General features: G+C 41.6%; 1 protein-coding gene across 5 annotated transcripts in view; it reads right to left on the bottom strand.

The window, feature by feature from the left end:
• The window catches only part of NFIB (nuclear factor I B), a 255,877-nt gene that overhangs the window by 64,784 nt on the left and 170,331 nt on the right, over positions 1-20,762 (bottom strand). For all 5 annotated transcript variants that reach the window (XM_088472630.1, XM_088472631.1, XM_088472633.1 and 2 more), the window contains one exon: positions 3,785-3,923. In XM_088472630.1, coding sequence (XP_088328756.1) covers positions 3,785-3,923 — 139 coding nt within the window. The remainder of the gene's footprint in view (positions 1-3,784; positions 3,924-20,762) is intronic.

Raw genomic sequence — 20,762 nt, 5'->3', positions numbered from 1 at the left:
CATTGGCTGAGAGAGGCCATCTCCCGTCTCTCAGCCAATGAACGGCTCCCTCCATTGTAGTCAATGCTGGGAGCCGCAAGGTTATTAAAGTTTACCCTGCGGTTCCCACCATTGACTACAATGGAGGGAGCCGTTCATTGGCTGAGAGACGGGAGATGACCTCTCTCAGCCAATGAACGCTTAGCAGCGGGGTTTCCATGGTGATACCCCGCCGCTAAGCTCTCATTCGGGAAGTACCGTTCTATAGAACGGTACTAAGTTCGTGGATCGCGTTTTCGTTTTTTTTTTTTGCCAAGTCCGGGGATGCCTACTTTGGAACGAAGAGGACAGAACCTCGCATAGGAGATGGTGAGTATGTTTTTTTTCACAGGTCCCCTAGGGATACTTTACCGGACAAGTGGACCGATGCTACAGGTTACATAGGTGAGTATGTGTACATGTGTGTGTGTGTATGTATGTTTAATAAACTTATACTGTCACGGTGTGTGTGTCCTGTGTTTTTTTAAACATTTTTTTTACAGGTGAACTACAGGTACTAGTGGGCCCTTAATGCCCTGCATGCTGGTACTTGTGGTTCTCCAAGTACCAGCATGCGGGGCAGGCTAGCTGGGACTTGCAGTTCTACTTGTAAAGACAATGTTTGATATTCTTTATTTACACCACACCACACAATCAACCCGCCACCCACCGCCACCAGGGGTGGCGGGGATAGCCCCGGGCTATCAGCCTGGGCCTGGGGTGCCCTGGAGAGGGTGACCCCTTTATTGGGGGGGTCCCCAGCTCTCCAGGGATCCCCGGCCTGGGCTGACTAGCGGTCAGGGTTGATGCTGCGGCTGGGGGGCCCGGTGAAAGGGCTCCCCTGGCTGTGGCATCAGCCCCCCGCTAGAAAAAGTCCAGTGCTGGTTCTGGAACATACAGGGGAACCCTACTCATTTTTTGTCCCCTATATTTCCAGAACCAGGACCGGATCAGAGCCCAGAGCTGGTTGCGCAGAATACAGGGGACCCCTACGTCGTTTGTCCCCCGTATTTTGGCAACCAGCGCTGGTTCTGACTAGCCCGGTGCTGGTTGTGCTTAAGTACAGGGGACCCCTACGTCGTTTGTCCCCTGTATTTAAGCACACCCAGCACTGGGTTACTAATGCCCGGGGCTGGTTGCTCTTTTTTGGGGGGGTGCACGCCATTTTTTTCTTTTTTTACACAGGTTTTTTTTTTTTTTTTTTACCACAGCAGCACAGACGGGTCTCACGGACCTGTCATTGCTCTGTGCCAATCACACAGATGCATGTAGCACGGATCTCCCGGGTTCGTGCTACATGCAAATGGGCACCATAACGCTGATTGGCTTCCTGTCTGCCACTGCAGTGCCACTCCTAGATGGGCCACGTGTTTGTGCCGCCCCCTTGTGTCGCTTAGCATAGTCATCCAGCTTCCTCGGTACAACCTTTTGGCCTAAAAACAATATTGTGAGGTGTGAGGTGTTCAGAATAGAGTGGAAATGAGTGGAAATTAATGTTATTGGGGTTATTAATAGCGTAGGAACAAAAAAAGGCCCATTTATGTGATTTTAGCGTTTTTTTTTTTATTTTTTAAGAAAAAATCCAGATCCAAAACACAAAACCCAGAACCCAAAATACGGAAGGGTGGTTTTGGCAAAACCAATCCAGATCCAAAACACGAAGAAAGATCCAGATCCAAAACCAAAACACAAAACACGAAAAGTGTCCGGTGCACACCCCTACTTATAATGGAGTATTACGTTTGTGTATCAAGCAGTGAAAAGTGTGGAGAAGTGAACCAGTGGAGAAGTTGCCCATAGCAACCAATCAGCTCCTACCTATTAGTTTATAGACTGTACTTGATAATGCTACTTCAAAGCTTATTGGTTGCTATGGGCAACTTCTCCACTGGTCCATTTCTCCATGCTTTTCACTGCTTGATACATAAACCCCTATGTATGAAAACTTGTCAGGGTCTTCCCTTCAGGGGTCTTCCCTTCAGCCCCCATATGAAAATTACCCCTGATTATTATAATTGAAAATTCCAAAATGTCTTGTGACATCCATAATATTATTATTATCATCCTTTATTTATATGGTGCCACAAGTGTTCCGCAGCGCCTTACAAAGTACATAAACAAATAAGTGAACTAGAAACCAGTGACTTATAGTACAAAACAATGCAGGACAAGATAATGGTTTATACACATTGCTGCATTAGTGATCATAACACTCAAATAAGCAACAGGGCATAAGCAATCAGGTGTTAGGTGCTTGAGTGAGGAGTAGATGAAAGTATAAGTAAGGAGAAGCACAAGGTAGAGGGCCCTGCTCCTGAGAGCTTAAATTCATATAAAGTACAGTGTACATTTTTTTATAACGCAAGAGTTCTACCAATTATATATATATAATACCATACATTTTGGAGTTTTAGCTAGCAACATACTGTTCTCGGATTTTATCAATGCATATGTAGTCACTAAACTATGATAATGTTCTGTAAATGATAGTGCTGATTGAAAAGTGTTGATGCTAAAAGTTAGAACAATTACTTAAGTCATTATATCAGCAATAGAAATTCCTAAAACTGAAGCATTATAACCAACAACATTGCTTTTGATAAGAGCTGTCCAAGTTTTTAAATAAAAAGAATGCATACGGTGCATAACAACTGTGTTGACGCACCAGAAACTATAAAAATGTCATAGCAAAACTTAAAAATTAACATATCCATAAGTGTGAGAATGTATCACGATGAGAATGTATCTATGCCAAAGAACATTATGACAAAATGACAAGGAATGCATTTTACCAGTGGCTGAAAATATGTTTACATCTTTATTTAACACTCTTCACACAATTACAGGGAATGGATCATATTAAATCCATGTAATGATGCATTTGTCATAGGTCCATTTGGTTGCAGTTCCATAGGCTTTCAATGTTGCCCTTCTGCTTGAGCTGTGCTCCTTTCAACAATAAACAGGATTCAGCTGAAACTGAACTTTAAAGAGGGATTGGGGCAATGCAGGGTGAATGCTCAATGGACCATAGACAGAAAACTATACTGCAAGCAAAGTCTATAGGTTGAGAATACACCTAGCACTGCCCAAAGTGGTCACGAGAACACAGCTCAAGATGAGGGAAACACAGGCTGCACGCTCAAGTGTGTAAACGTTTAGCCATGCCAATCTTCAGGTTCATATACTCAAACTACAGGATCTTCAATTAGCAGAGGTGACATATTGTATTGACACTACTGTTGACTACTTTGTTATGTGCTCATTAAGTGACCATTAAGATCTTAAGACTTATAACTAAATTATAAGTAAATGTTTTTTGTTTTGTTTTTAAGTTTTGAAAGAGAGAAAAGCATGAAGAAGCAGCATGGAATCCTGTACAACCAGATTGGACAAACAAATTAGTAAATAATCCAGAATTCCTTATTGCAGTAATGACTTTGTAGCATTCAAGTATTGGCTTTAAATTACTATTTTAACGGTTTGGTTTGCAAAGTCCTCACATAATCGTACACTGTGTGTGCTCCATAGCTATGTATAACCAAGCTCTGGTCACAACTGTATAGAAGGGGACATTGGCCAAGACCTAATTAAGTGCATTACGGATACAGATTATTTTATTGTGACATCTTCCAGACTAGGGCACATTGGAAATAGTGTGGAAAGCAGTAGCATAACAGTCAGCTAGAAAATTCGAGTGGATTCTACTGAGCTCCTCCACTATACCAGACACTTAATAACTTACGTATGGATGAATTTACCTCACCTTCAGTGGATGTAGTGATGGGCTTGGTGTCAGTCATGGTTAGTGTGACAGGTCTCACTGCACCGTGATGGGGTGATGGCGCCAACACAGGAGTGAAGTGGCCAGGCACCTTCCCTACGACTTGCCCGCTGCTGTTAGGCTGTAAAGAGATTATACAAAGTTAAACCATGCAGTCTTATGTTGAAGGCAGTCACTCTACATTGATGATTGAGTGAAATGTAATAAGAAATGTGAAATCATGCCATTGCAATATTTGATGTTCTAAGGCTTATGTTCCTTCATCTCTCTGCTGTACTACAAACTACCTGAATGACACTTATCAAATATCTTACAGGTTTTCAGGGTTCCATGATCTTCGCTTAGGACTAAACATTTATTTACTATTGGCAAACATTCTGCAAAGAATTTTCACTGTTCCAGAGATGAGGATGGCCTGTGCTTCAGAGGTCTGCTATGAAAGTATCACAGACTCCCAGGCATAGTGCCACCTATGTATACATAAAAACATCTACACAGTTATTTTGCTTGCCTATTAAAATATGTGATGTCATTGGTTATATACAGTATATGAAAACAACATATTTACAACCTTTTTAAACTCTTCAATTCTTGAAATTTTTGTGCAGACGCATATTGCAAACTATAGGAAGAATAATGCAATCTTTTATAAAACAAATTAAGTGAAGTGACATTCAAGAGGCAAACAGAAGAGAAAGCAACAGAGAGAAGGTTATATCCATACATGCTGTCAACCAGACCAGCAGCAGTTGCTAATGTGTCTATTGAAACTGTCACACAAGACGAAACAATAGAAAAGACTCTGTAACAAGCTACATAGAATTTCTTCACAATAGAGTCATTCAAAACACACAAAAATCCCTACGAGCATTTAAAAGAAATTGTGTTTGGGAAAAAGGGCAGAGAGTAGCCTAAGAGTTGTTTTCCTGATGTCTGTAGTCTGTATTTATTTAGTACTATTTTCTTACTTACACTTAGTCCTCAATTGCATATAAAAGGAGCAAAGCTTTTGCTTGCTAGAGTCTCTTAAATTGGTTTCCATTTTTTATTTTGGGGTATTGCCAACAATTTCTAACCTTTAGTTCACAATGAAGGAAAAGCTCTGCACTTGGGGTGGAGCTCAGGTTATCCAGGGCTGACATTATGTCTGTGTATGTGCAGGGGGTAGGGATATAAGTCTTTCCAGAAACATTAGTGCAGCTGATCATTTTGCATTTCTCAGTGTGCTTCAGTATGAGGGCTGCATTAAGTTTTCCAGACATCAAAAGCCTCTGTGCTGTTGAGCTCACATATAATTCAGAAATACTATTCTGAAGTAATGATCTAGTATTGTTGTGTGAGCTACTTGTGTAACTTATACAGATACAAATGGATGAATTTGACAAATTTTACCCACATCACATGTCCATAAAATAAAACGAGTGTAGCAATGAGACTTGTGATGACACATATATATTGTCTTTTCACAAGAATAATGACTTTTACACTGTGACATATAAAGCTATCAATGGAATAGAATGTATTATGGTACATTCTGAAATTGTGCGCAATAGCACTGAACTATGGGCCTGATTCAGAGCCGCTCGCTCTGACAGAGCGCTCACTCTGAATCAGGGCCGGGCTTTTTTATTTCTGGAGTGGCCTCTCAGGCCGCTCGCATAGCTGTGGGTGACCACCCACAGCTATAGCGAGTGGCCATGATGATGGTCGCGATGGTCAAGACCATCGCGACCATCGGGCTTGCGACGAGACCCTTGTGGTAGGGTCTCGTTCATCGCAAGCCCCAGAGAGCTTTCGGCTCTAACAGAGCCGGAAGTTCTCCACTAACATCACTTGTGATGTCAGTGGGGCCGCCTCCAAACGGCAGGCGTTCTCATGGGAACGCCTCCGTTTGGGCAGCCACCCCCACAGCCCGCCCACCAAAGGGGGCGAGCTGTCACTCAACATCGACCGCTCGCCCCCTTTGGTGCGAGACCTGGAGCGACGGAGTGACCGTCGCTAGCCGGGTGTCGCGCATGCGCACGACGGAGCCGCTGTGGGCCACCATCGACCCGGTTGCGAGCGCTCAGCGCTTGCGACCGGGTCTCAATCAGGCCCTATATGCATATGTCAAGATCTTGAATGCTGGACAAAATAAGATGTTATTAACACATTTACTTGATACTGCTATCTTTAAGTGACTTCTTCCTGTATTTCTTAATAATTATATGAGTAACACCAACATTTCCAGGGCAATTTTAATAAATTATGAGTCAAGTGCCACACACGCTAATGCCTATCTGGTACATTCTCTGCCATTATTTTATTGGGAAAAAGAGGCAGTTTGTAAGACTAGTCAAAAAAGAAAAATATATTATGTTTACAAAGTGCCAACCCTTTTTGGAGGGTTTAATCTCAAAATTTAAAGCAACCGTGATAATAAGAACAAAATATTATGGCTTTTGCATTTAAAATTAGTGCCACTTTAAATTTTGAAGTCAAACCCTTCGAGAAGTGGCAGGTTTTAAAAAAATGCCTGCAGCCATTGCAAGTTCCGGTAAACACAGCTATGTACAAAGCTAGGCAAAATAATAGCTCGTAGGCACTATGAAAATTTATTTCTATTGGGGTAATAATTATACAGTTTGAAGTTTTTGGGGGGATATTTACCAAGCAAAAATTAGACTTAATTATTTTGTTTTTGTGTCTCCTTCAGGGTATTGATATGGGATTTGCATTACATTTTCAGATACATTAGAGAATTACAGAGAAAAATACATTTCTTCTTGCTCCCACACAAGGCTGACTTTAAGGAAAAGCTGCTAAAAGCACAGTTTGATCTCTTTGCCACTAATGTGCTGACACAGAACACTTGGTCAGGAAAAAAGGTCAGTGCAGATGGAACTGCTGCCTTTTTGTTTAACTTCGCCCTGTGTAAATATATAATGTGATGGTAAATATTATTACTACTATTCCTTTATTATTTGGACTGGGATTTTTCAATAAAACATGAGTCAAAAAGAAAACAAATACATTTTCATTTGGATCACGCAACATGTTCTTTCAAAAAGAGAAAAATGTTTGTGTGTTTTGCTTTGTGCCATGTTTGAGGAAATATGGAAGGCCCAGAATATATTTTTACAAGTGCGGCATCACATGGATAGATTATTTATTGGATACTGACACAGCACTCTCCAGCTATGGGACTGCCTTCATGTGGGAGCGCTGGGTCAGTCTCTTTTTCTTGCTCAGGACTCAGGTGTTAAACTGCAGCAAAGAGCTTTCCAACAAAGGCATCTGGCAGCTTGGCAAGCTATGGAGCCAGTTGTGATCACAGCTTTGGGGCTGCCTTGGGGTACGCCATTTGTCTTGGAAGCTAATCAAGTTTTAATCATTGTTTTGGCCATGACAGCCTTTTGTTTTTCTATACTTGGAATACTCACGGTCTATCCATGTCTGATATTTCTGGAACTGAATAGACACTGCCAATATGAAAGTCAATTAATGTAACTTCACTACAGTTTAACCGTGAGCACATATATAATGGTGAGGAGCAGCTAAATTGATTCCACAGTGTTGTCATGCAAACTCCATTGAATAGTATTAAAGCTGATTGTCCATCTACAAATATGACCTTTCAAGAATTCCTGGAATACACATTTACAGTGTAACAAGTCTCCTGGTGTGTTCAGTCAAGGTGAGCCAAGTTGTGGTGACAACCTGACACAAACTGAACTGAAGGCATATAGGGCCTGATTCAGAGCCGGACACTATTTGCCCTCGCTCGTTCAGAAAAAGGGGCCGGCTATTTAAATTGAGTGTTCGCTCTTTGCGGTCTATTGACGCCTCTATGTCTGAGCGAGCGAACGAAACATGCGCTCGCTATTGTGTAAAGATGCCCCCTGGCCGCTCGCATCCTACGTCATCTCCGCTATTTATTAGATTAATCGAGTACATCAAAAGGTGTCGGAACTGCTCGCAGTTCTTGTGGTTGGATTTCCCTACCGCAATCATGCGAACAGTTCAGGCTAAGAGACAACCAAGTGACGTGGCCGATGACACTGCTTTGTTACTTATGCACACCCTTAAAACGCCCGTTTTGACCGTTTGGCACGCCTGCGTTCGGATCTCCACTCCCCGTTTTCAAGCACCTTCCCCTGTTACCACCCACAAACGCCTCATCCTGTCACTCAAATTAGCAGGCACTCGCTATTTTGCGAACACACAATTTCTGACCGCAGTGACTGGTTGGCGCATCCGCATTACGACCCATGCACATGCGCAGATGTGCGAACATCACTCGGAGCTTACGAGCGGCTCTGAATCAGGAACATAGTCTTCACGTAATTTTTTGCTCTCCCATTCCATAGAATGGCCATTTGCCATATTACATTGTCTGGTATCATTTCCCCCCCCCCCACCCCCCCTCCAAGATTGCAGGGAGCAACGTCATCACGCCCAGCAATTCAGGGACGGGCACTGCTGAGTACTTGTAGGGGGAGAGTGTGTGGAGCTGCACACCTTGATCCTCCTCAGGAGTCTGGGCTTTGTCTACAGTTTACTGCTCTTGCTCTGTCTCAGCTGCCGGTTGTGTGTGTAAAATAGAGTAGTGGAGTCTGTAGCCGGTTCAAAAATAATCTACTAGTTTGAAAGTTGGTATTAATAATTTTATATATAAAATTCATTGGTCTGTTTGTTTGTTTGTCCGGTTATGCATTCGGACACCCCTGCAACGATTGGGATGAAACCAATGCGAGGTGGTCCAGTTGGATCCTGACCAGGTTTTAGGGAAGTTTGGGTCTCGGTCGGACCTCCTCTTGGCGTACGCTGGGCAGAACTTTGACCCGGGGAGCCTGTTCTGAGCCTTCCACTGGATGGATTTGGACAAAAACCTCACAAAGTGGTAACATTGGATCCCAGAAGACATAATAGGGGGGTTGAGGTCTCGGTTGGACTTCCCGTTGATGTACGGTGGACAGAACTTTGACTCAAGGAGCCTATTCCTGGCCTTACACTGATGGATTTGGATGAAAACTTCACAGTGGGGTGGCAATTGGTCTGGGATGCCTAACAATAACTTGACTAACACTACACTTGACTGTACGGAAAGGATTGACGAGTCCTGATTTTTTGCTCTGGTATGGCTGCAAAACAGAATTCATGGAGATAGTGTGATACAAACAAATGGTTATTTCAATACCATCCACTTTTATTTCAGAGAAAAAAAATATATATATATTTGATTTTTTTTTTTTTTGGTGATGTGTGTGTGTAGGGCAAGAGGGGGGGGGTGACACCATGAGTTACAGCACCGAGTGACACCAACCCTAGTGACGCCTCTCTCGGCTATTGCTGTGTCTTTCCATCCTCAGTAATTTAGTACAAACATATCTGCATACGTTAAAATGGAATAGGATAGTCTATTTTTCATGATCTAGTTTGCAGAGAGCATGACATATGTAAACTATTATAACAATCTGTGACGTCAAGATCCCTGGTGATATTGATGTACATCAACATCTTATATTAAGGGCATGTAGAAAAGGGCATTAAAAGACAAAACTTGTAATATGCATACACAGAAAGCTTTGTCTCTCAACAGAAACTTGTTCTTAAAGTCTTTCAGCAGCATAGTGTTCCATTAACTCAATGATTCTGATGCAGCCATCCATTCTTTCTTTATAACTGGATGGAATTGTTATTGACCTCTCATGGGAAAATTATGTTTATGTTGCACAAAAGTGCACATTATATTATTGGTTTTAATATTTTGCTAAAAAGTGCAAAATTAGCCTGTGGCTGCGCTGAAAACAAGTACAATATGTTTTCCATCCTGCTGATTGGATCTGGTACAGCACTAACACGTCACACATGAAATAGCCTAATGGAACAGGTGACAGTGGAATGGGTATGTAATGCTGGCTGTCAGGATGCCTCCTGTCAGAATACCGACAGCGGCTTCCCGATAGTTAAGTATACTTACCCTCCCCTAACCTTCCCTAACCTTACCCTCCCCTAACCTTCCCACCTTGTAGCCTAACCCTAGTCATCCCCATTAGTGCCTAAACCTAACCCCCCCCCCCTTCATGCCTAAACCTCCCCCCTTAGTGCCTAACCCTAACCCCCCCGAGTGGTGCCTAACCTCCACCCCAAAATCTAACGCTAACCCCACTACACTCCATAAACCTAGCCCTCCCCCGCGGCTAACGCTAAGGGCGCCCCGGACTTACCTCGTTCGGGCTGGCACACTTCGGCGTTCCGGCTGCGGGATTAAGATAATTGTCAGTATTTTGAAGCCTATCTTAAAACCCTTGTCGGGAACTACATCCCGGGCACAGCATTTACGATTGCTAACCTTTGGTTCACAGGCATGGCAGCAAGGAACAAAACAAAGTGCTATATTCTGTACTCTGACACATGGATTCCTGGCCAGTCAGCAACCCACACTGTTTTATTTGAAAGTGAAACAACTACCAATTTTAGGTCATATGATGTGCTTGTTTCTTGGGAAAAAAATACTAGGGGCTGATTTATGTTGACAAAAGTACTTGTACATTTGACGCATGTAAAAATGTGACTTGCATAGCATGTTGCACTGCACACGTGCAGAACACTACACCTTTATTTAGAAATTAGCTTACTTTATACCTGTCACCCTTGTGCCATGAGAGGCAAGTCAGGGACGTTTAAATGTAAGTTCAGCATAGCAAGTCTACTAAGTTAAGAATGCATCCAGCAGTGGTTCCTACTCTCTTGATGAAGGCGGCTGTCACTGCTGAAGGAGAAGAGGAGACAGCCTCGGCTGGTTGTGTCCCGGCGTCTGCACACTGAATGTGGCAGGCTCCGGTGCATGCGCACAAGCGCAAAACACTGGTTCCTACAGCAGTCACTAGAAGCTGAGTAGGGGTGCCTGAACGGTAGAGGAGCGGCTTCCCACTGGAAGTATGCTCTCTGCTAATCGCAGCCCAGACTGGCAGTCCTAGAGGGAGAAAACACCTCCCCCTGGAACTGTCTGTACTGTGTGCGACAGGCAGGTAGTGCTTCCAATGGGAAGTCACTGCCAGTTACCAAATGTAGCCAATGCAGTCACAGACTGCACCTGGCTCACTGAGTTGGAGGATTTTACTGTGGGTGGGGAGGAGGGCTACGGCCCCTAGGTCAAATCCGCCACGGGATGCATCCAAATCAGGAGTGGCTCAAGGGGCGGGCTAGCATGGCCACTGCTCGGGGCGCTGCAGGCCACCCCACCAATGTCATCTGATCTGATGGCACCCGCCCTATAATCCTCCATTCTCTTTCCAGAATGCCAGGTGTGACGACTTCACTGCGCGTGACGTCATCACGTCTGGCATTCTGGAAAGAGTGCTGTGAGAAAGAGGAGCCGCACACCTCGGTGTCCAGCGTGTCGCCCTCAGGCTCAACCGCCACATTCTTCAGCCACACTGTGACCGCCCAGTCTGTGAGGGAGCTACTTAAATTGTTTGTGATTTGAAAGTGGCCCGGCGGAAGATCATTGTCCTGCTTCCACAGATTTGCCAGTGACTGCTCAGAACCACCCTGCTGACCCCTCTGTAAAAGGCTAAGTTATTAATTTGAAACACAATGTATAGTGTTCGTGTATGGTACTATGGTAGTTTACAAAGATTAGGCCTGAATTCTACATGGTCTAGAACCAGCCCTGATCCCAATTGTGACGTAAGATATAAGATATGCCTTTTTGGAAGCATGTCGCTTCAAGTCCCATAGACCTTGTGCAAGTTTGCAAATTAATGATTATGGAAAACCTTTGCACAGGACAAATCTCTACACTAGATTTAAAGCTACATATATCCTAGTATCTGCGAAAATAAAATACAGCTGTGTAGAGTCACATTTTTACAATTAAATCTAAACAAGGCCCTAAATGTCTAAATATACAACTAACCCCAGTAAAAGCAACTGATATTCAGCTCTGTAAAGAGACACACGTGTGCATAGCAATTTTGGAAGATCAATATTGTCTGCTAACTATTCTCAGTTACTCTGATTTCTTATCCTGATTGTGGACATGAACCGTGGATCACACAGCTTGTTTATCACCCAATTTGTTGTAGTTAAAAATATGCAAAGAAAATTGACCGCTTTGCTTCTCTATTAAAGCAAACATGAGCTCTATAGCACTAAACTAATTTTTTCTTCTACATATTCGATTGAATGGCATAGCTGTTTTAGTATAATCAGTGCAGTGGTAATGTAATTACACCACAAAATTGCTGTGGGGACTACAAGACAGCTCAGTTGCTTGTCCTGACAATTTAAATGAGCGTATTACTGAGTGTGGCAGGGGAGGAACAGTTCATTCTAGGTAAAAGTTGGCATGGTATCTGTTATTTCCATCTGCAGCGCTATAAACAGGAACCCTCACCCAGATGCATGGATATTTCAGTATGATAAGGCTGCACATTCTGGCCAGATGATCTTATATCTCACAGATTTTCTGCCTCTAAGAGGCCATATTTCCTTGAATTATGAAATTTTCATGCACAAAAAATGTGGTGCCGTTTTCATGTAAATCTAGACAGCTTGCATGGCTTTGAGTCTATGAAAAGGAATTGATAAATGTATACCACAGGTTTGCAAAAATGTATCTGATGTACACAACAAATACATTTCCAGATTCCACAGTATTTTAAACACTTTTGTAATGCAAGCATTTTTTTAATTACCGTAAGAATTACTGTGTTTGAGTTCAAAGTTCACTAATAAAACCATTAATAACATTAAACAATGCAGTCATTAAGTTTAAGGAGGTTCAAACATGTTCAAACCCACTGAACCTGTTCGCTTTGCTTAAATATTAATCTTACTTACTCAAACTTTAGAGTGAAATAAAAGTATCACAAATATTCAAACTTTAGAACTGGTTTGAGACCACTCTGAGATAATTCTTAAGAATTTGATCATCTCTAGCATGTTGAGCCTGATAATGAATCAGAAAGAAAAATGAATGTCAGTCTTATTTATGAAAAAAGATGGTGATTCAATTTTTTATGATACTTTTTAAAACATATAATATATGCAAGGTTGTTAAAAGCAAGGGCCTCAAAAAGAATAGGTTTATTAGGTCTATTACATGATATGCACAGTGATTTATCCTGCAGACACAAGACACAAATGTCTTGGATGACGTAATTTCGCCAGCGGAAACTTATCCCCGTTCTCAATTCCAAAGTCACGGGTGTGGAAAGTCAATGCATTGGAATAGGAGTAAAAGATTTGCCTATGAGTAACAGTCGAAAAAAGTGCAGAATTGGAGTTTTGGGGTGCAAACTTCTGGAAACCCCCCTGCACCCTTGGGACAGTCCCCCAAAGGTAGACTGCATCAGAAAAAGTTTTAAAGAAGTCTTTAGATGACCGCAAAAAACTACTTTCATTTTGGGGGCGATAAAATCCAAAGTTGGAGGACAAACTTAAAAACTAGCGAAATAGATTCCAGGGGGGTCCCCAAATATGCCCCAGCTGTTTTGCAGGTGGTTGCTGCAGGTGGATTTTTTAAGTTTTTTAAAACTTCACTTTAGCAACTTTAAAATATGCTAGCACCCATTTTCATGTACCCCAAATTTGCTGGAACTACTTATTTTCACCAAAAAAAAAAAAGTGTAGCATGGGAAAAGTCCCGTACTTATCATATCCATTTTAGTTTGGTGTGCTTTACCAAAATGTGAGTTTAATGAAAAGACCCTAACAGCTGATAGCTTAGGTTTGTCTGTGTAGGATTGATAAGCAAGATTGAAGTCTTCTTCATATAGTGTAGGTATTTGAAGTAATGTTTTAATGTCAAAACTGTGTGCGTTATACCCATCGTGCTTAATTATATAAGCATTTAACGCACAATGATGGCCGTGTGCAAGCTACAGTGTCTCAGTGTTTATTTTTGTGTAAACAAGGTTCGTTAAGGTGACTGTACAGATTTCAGGACAAGCACATATAATATATTCAGAGACAAACTGTATGTTTGGGGCGGCTGCATCCCAGAAATGTCCCATAGATATTATAGCAGCGAGTGAAAGAGGCAAACTGTCTACAAATAAAATGTATTTTAAAAAGTAGTAATTACAGAATATCATAAGTTCAGTTGGAGTACGACTTAAGTAGCCAAATGGCATGATATGACTCCCTCCAAAACTACCATGCGGCACTAACCTTGCCAAATCCATTATACTAAAGTGGCAGTACATGGCTCATGATCCACAGGAAAGGTACTGATCACCTGACAAGTGTATCATGCCCACTGTAACATTCCAAAGTACAATAGTTCTTTCTACCCTAGTCAAGTCTTACATGATCAATAACAAAATGAAACCATACACAGTAGAAAACATTCTTTTGTTCTACAATATCAACCATGGTTTATCAACATATATAGGCATAACCCTATATAAAATGATTGTAGCATGCAAAACTTTTAAGAATATAGTTCCCAGCCATTTGCTGCAATAAATCCAAAAGAATCTCAGAATATGACTATTACAGCAGTCATGTAGACATAGGTCACTATGATAAAGCAAACAAAAGTCCTAAGGAAGCTATAAAACTTTGTTTTTCAGTGCCAGTGATATTAAGGACAAAAATCTCACAAACCATAAAAATATATTTTTTTCCATTTTATTTGTTTATGCATTCAATTCAATTCAAGGGCAGATCAAAAGCGGGGAGGTTCCGAATGCATCCTCTGTGCACATCTCCCGCCCACCCCCTATGCCAGAGGATGTCCTCTGTAGACTATGGCACTGCGAAAGAACCTACTGTGTTTGTACCCATGCCATTTTCCTGGTGTTTTCCACAGTGTGCACACAGAGGGGATTCTGAGTACCTAGAACTCCCGCCCCCCCTCGAACAAACACACTAAGAGCCCAAAACTCCCTCCACATGGGTTGACAGAAACTATCCCCTCCATCAGTGCCATAACAAGCCGGCACTGAACACTGTGCCGGCCCCACCCCCTGGCTAGGGGACAGGGCTGCTGATACTGCCACCAGCTCTGGTAAGTGAAGCACTGCCCGCTGGCTCCTAAGGACACTGCGGGCGGTTCTGTAGTAGTGCTATCGGCTGCAGGATGCCACCTAAGGTACCGTGGTGCAGTGAGGGTTGCCGCCGGCGCCAATACGGCCCTGTGATCTGTCCGGCAGTACTGTTCGCACACCTCAAGTTACGGCCCTGTCCTCTGTTACTTTCTGCTATAGCAGATAGAGGCAAGGAAGCTTCTCTCTGCACCTAGCTCCCAAGCTTCTGTGAGTTGGAATAAACATGTTGGCTTGCAGAGCAGTGCCATATGGGCTACATGAAACACTTTACTTTAATTTATATTGATATAATAAGATTGTTGGGTTTGTTGGTTTGTTCCAAGTTGGTACAAAAATTACTGGACCGATTTTCATGAAAACTGCATCATTTTATAGTGGAAGCTCCTAGAAATATCCTGCACTTTGTTTCATCTCGATCCCTCAAGTAAAAAGTTAAGCAATAACAAAAACAAAATGTATTGACATCATCAATGTAAAACATAGGTGTGGTGCCATGCGCGCGGCCAGTAAGTGGTGGGGGGAGAGGTGCTTTGGGCCTGCGTTCACTTGAATAGGATAGGGTAGATAGAAGTCTGTGAACAAGGCACAAAGGGGTCTATTCATGAAAAAGTGCGGTGTTTTGATTTTACTTTTCACCACACTTTGCAATGTATTACCGCTTTTGAAGCTCGGCACCACCGCAGATAATGTAAAGTGTCCTGGCTTGCTGGTAGTCAAAGGTTCCCCTGTAGCATGTAGTCCATAATGCCCGGGACCTCTTGGATTTTGCTTTGTTTGCATCAAGCCCACCGCAGCCTTGTCTAATGGTGAGAAGCTGTTTTCTGCTTACCCCAATATTTATGTTACCTTGATTTTATGGTGTATATATATATATATAATATATATATATATATATATATATATATATATATATATATATGTTTTAAATAAATGTTGTTCTCTCCTTTTTCCTTGATTGGGATACATATATATTCTTTATCCATCTGAGGCATTAGCGCCATTCCTTTTCACCTACATAATTTTATTTTCATATATTGTGCAATACAATTTAGCATTGAAAACCATGAAGGCTGCATGAGGCATCCCAGCTGCTACAATTCCACACACTGACGTATTTGTTTTAACAAAGAGATAACTATTCTGCACATTTAATTTGAACTCCGAATAACATTATTTTTTTAGAACAATCAGGGAATTTATCAGATATAAATTTAAAGAGAACATATTCTTTGCCTCTTTTTTTATAAAGAATAATTTGAAAGAATTTTTTTTGTAATACTGTTCAATGAAAAAAACAAATACAAAAACAAAGCTTTTATGTAAGGAGTATGTTTGTTTCTACCATTTCTAGATACAAGTATGGAAACATTCACTAATCCACCAGGCAGATACCAACAGCTCTATGGAGGTGTGCTAATTTTTGTTGGCCCTCCCAAATAGATAACTTGATAATCAAAGTTGGCTAACTCTACAGTGGGTAATGTCATTTGTAAGTGGGTCATGCTACCTATTTTTAAAACTTTTTTTCTTATTCACAGCACTGATCCTGTGTCAACAAAGAGAAATGTGGTGCTTCAACATTAAGGTCCTTCTATTGATGTAGGTAATAAAAGAGCATGTTTGCAGACTTTCTGGTAGGTAGGTATGCAGGGGCGTGGCATGGTGCAGCCAAGTAGGCAGTAGGGGGAGGGCACCTAGCACCTCGCTGTACAATGCCACTATTCCTTCCATTGTAAAGAGGGAGACGGGGCCACTCAGTGAGAGTATTGTTATCATGCTGCCCAGAGACAGTCCACTTCACTCAGGAAGTGGTAGGCCGTGGGCAGCATCCATGAGATTTGACTTCTCAATATTCGGGAGCGTCCTGGACATTGAGCAGAAAAAGACAATGCTCCCCTGCCTGCTTTCTCCACAAGTTAGAAACCCTATGCTGAAAAACACCAGGTAGGAAATGTATAAAAGTGCGTGCTTGACAGCAGTTTGAATCCCCTGCCTATCAATGAAAGTTCTGCCCTCCAAACTGCAGGATTTACTATTGAGTGGGTGGGAGAGTGATTGTAAAACATTAATCTTTATGCAGAATCTAAAAATGATCAAACCCACCAGCGGTTTGAACCAAACCACCACAAGACCTAGAACAAACCACAACAAAACTGCTGAAAAGCTCTCCAGCCACTCAGCAGATACGGGAAGTACAACACATTTATTATGAGTGCAATCATCCTGTATAGAATAAGAGGACAAAAACATTACCTTTTCAGGGCATTACTATTTAATGAATATATTAGGAGTCCAAATTAATGTTTATTTATTTTAGTACAGTAATGTTGATTATTAATTATATTAAAGTTGAAAAAATTTATTGATTACCAATGGGGCCAAAAAACTAGATAACTCCAAAAGCATACTCTCAGAGGCACCTCTTGTTTGGAGGGTTCTTCCGGTGGTTTGCAAAACCTCCACCTGATAAATGTTCTGGTCTGGCAATGTGTAACATGGGGTTTTGTGGTGGCGTTGCCTTTAGTAAATCTGGTGTTTTGGAATGAACAGAAAAAAGACCAATTTTCTCCTGGTTCTCTTTCCAATTATCTTGGGTGTGTGGGGGATGAATGGATAAATGAAACAAATTAATTCTGTGAAAGTTGAATACAAAATATGAAGGAAACAAGTGGATCCCAAGGAGTTGTAGAACTATAGGTCCTAGCATAATGGAACTTGCAGTACTATATAAGCTAGGGAGCCATATACGTGAGCAGATCAGCATTATATTATTCAGCTGGTCAATGAGGCTTGCTAAGTATATGACTCTCAAGCTAAACAATTTGCCTAAGACTAAATGTACACTGCCCTTACTCCTGTTGCCTCTTTCCCATATATTCTACTAGCTCACTGTCACCATCTAGCAAACATTATCTGCATACATAGAACCTTACATCACTTCCAGCTAGCTCCAGCACATTAGATTCCACAGTAACATAGTGCCGATGCAAGGTGGTGGCTATGGGATGGAGGGTAGACAGATTAAGTAGTGCTATCTGGGAAAAAAAGATCTTAAATGCTAGATTAGGACACTGCAATGCAAGCAGAGAGCTTCAAAACATGTAGATCTTGTACTTAAAGTTGGAATCTGGTCCATACTTGCCTACCCTCCCGATTTGGCCGGGAGCCTCCCGAAAATCAGGTGGCGTTCCTGGCCACCCAGAAAGGCAGGCAAGCTGCCCGGACCCGCCTGCCCCCCCTGCAATTTTCAGATTAAATCCCGGCAGTGGAAGGTCCAGTGACGCATTCGCGCTGAATTACATCATCACGGCCCCGCGCCTGCCTCACAATGCCTTTAATAAGGGCATTGTTAAGAGGGGATGGAGCCACGATTAAACGATCGTGATGTCACGCAGCCATGCTTCGCCCCCAAATTCGCATCATCATCATCTGGCCATGTCCCCTTTTTGCCGTGACTTACCCCCTGCCGAGAATGCCCGACAGCTCATTCCCGGAAGGAGGAAGTGAAATGTCGGTAAGTATGATCTGATCCCATAATAAGAAAATGATACATGATACAAAGCAAGGGCATTACTACTACGAGGTCTACAGCTGAGGAGGGGGCCTGTTTTCCTTGTCTGTACTATGTTTCCATGTGAGCCTTACATATGCTGCTACTGGGGCCCACTAAAAACTAGTTGCTCCCCTGATACAAAGCAACATATGTCTTGCCGCCAGGTGTGGGCTGCAGAATATTGATACAGGGGTCTTTTAAACCATACTTCCTGTGAAAACTCAGAACAAGGATGATTTTAGAGGCTTGAAATATTGTTTACGTATCAGGGCCATTCAGTTTGAAGGTACAGCAGCAGATATCTACTGCAGTCCCTCTGCTATAGGTTGCAAAAGTAGTCTCCATAACGGTCTATGGTGACTGCGATAATGGGCTATTTACCAAGCTTTGAAAAGATTTTTGAAGCTTGTCCCGGCGTTAGACCATTGTAGCCTATAAGCTACTTTGACCCATTTCTATTAGGCTATGTCCCATTAGCCATGTTGAGTTCATGCCCGGAAGTAAAGTGATAGCGTTAGCACATTTATCAAGGGTCCCGCCAAGAGACAATTGATAAATGCCACGCTAAAATAATTTATAAAATGGTTATATGAGGCGATACAAAAAAAAAAATATGAGGGAAGTTTCATATTATTAATAAATCAGCCTCAGTCAAGGAATCCCATCTCCCTGGTGTGTGACCAGAACAATATTGTTTATTTGATATATGCTTATTCCTGCTGTTGAACAGCTGTATAAAGCCTATGGCTAAAAATAACAGAACAATAAAATGCTGAAAAATATACTGGTAGATAGTGCTGCCACATGTAGGTCTATGGGAAACCAATGCAGACTAAATATGAATTAAATACAAGTTCAGCTAAAATATGATGTTGGCTAGGGGAACCACTAGCAACTGAGTCTTTATGACCGTCCCCAGGAAATACCAGATATCAGATCCTAAAGTATAAACTTTATTCTTTCACAAGTTTTATCTCTACAATTTTTCAAAGTGACCTCTATGGCTTCTTTTCTGAGTTTTCCCTGAGAGGGATCCAATAGTGATCCATTAGGATCACTCCCAGGGTCCCCTGCAGCTTTCACATGCACTGGCCAATGGCTGCAAATGCGCAGATGGACTCCTGGGTCATATACCTGAAAGTCCCCACACTGCAAAGGTCAGCTCTTATCAGGAGAGCTGACCTTTGCTAAAGTCTTCACGCATACAGCATTAATAAATAGCGATGCTTTATGCATCCCGTTGTAATGAAATGCTATGCACACTGCTGTGTTGACCAATTCGGATATACAAACCTAAATATTAGTTAAAGTCTTTGATTTTTGTGCTGTTGTTAACCTGCCCGATACCGTGTAAAGCAAATTCTAGACATAAAAACAAAAGACCTTAGTATCATAGAAATTTACATAAGAGCTTTGTGTAAACTGTATAACTAAGGTCATAAATATAGTAACCAAAATTACTATACAAGACAGATTACCTACAGAGACTGAATTGAAACTGTGCCCAATTACACACTCTTGAATAACCAAAACATTTGAAAACAAAAAGTCTTAAGGGAAAAAAAAAATCTTAATTTCACAAGCGCCTACATTCCAAAACATAGACATCCGCAACCATCTGTGTAATGACAGGATACAGAGAGAAATATTTCACCAGTCGCAAATCAGACCAGTGAACGGAACAGTGCATAGTTTTTATCTTATAGTCAAGCTTAATATACTGTCAGTTCACAAATTGTACTTACAGTTAAATATAAAAATTATAGATCCATTTTTAAATGCCAGGTAGAACTTATATGTATATATTGTATTACCATTATGACCACAGCTAATCTTGTTTATGTGGTTTGTACAGTATATTTATTTATGATTACAGGCAGTCTTTCCATCATGTATGACTACGATAATGGCATATAGATGAGAATGTTAATAACTGTTGCAAAAGAATAAAAATAAAACTGAATTGCTGATATGTGAAGGAACAGTAGTAATACTAGCCACACACATGTACTACATGCATACAAAAAGCTTAATAGATGTGAAAATAATCTCATATGATATTGTAACAAAACATTCATAACTTTCTTCCATCATACTGGGGTTTTAGGCTGCCTACTCCATATTAACAAGGAGGCATGGTCTACTGAAAATCCATCTGATGGAATAGGTTATATTATGGATGTTTCAGTACAATTTGCATATGTGGATGCATCTACACTGTGTTCTTTACATAGAAAACTGACCTTGAACGTACAATGTAAAAACCAACATCACTGATCTCTGCAGTTTATATAGTTGCAATACACATTGGCACTTTTCTGCATTATTTAGAGAGAAAAAGGCCAAGAAGCATTCATGATCCACC

This window comes from Taudactylus pleione, unplaced genomic scaffold (assembly GCF_031769625.1).
Source record: "Taudactylus pleione unplaced genomic scaffold, aTauple2 ptg000127l, whole genome shotgun sequence".
Classification (NCBI taxonomy): domain Eukaryota; kingdom Metazoa; phylum Chordata; class Amphibia; order Anura; family Myobatrachidae; genus Taudactylus; species Taudactylus pleione.
This window is presented reverse-complemented; position numbering and strand designations above follow the sequence as displayed.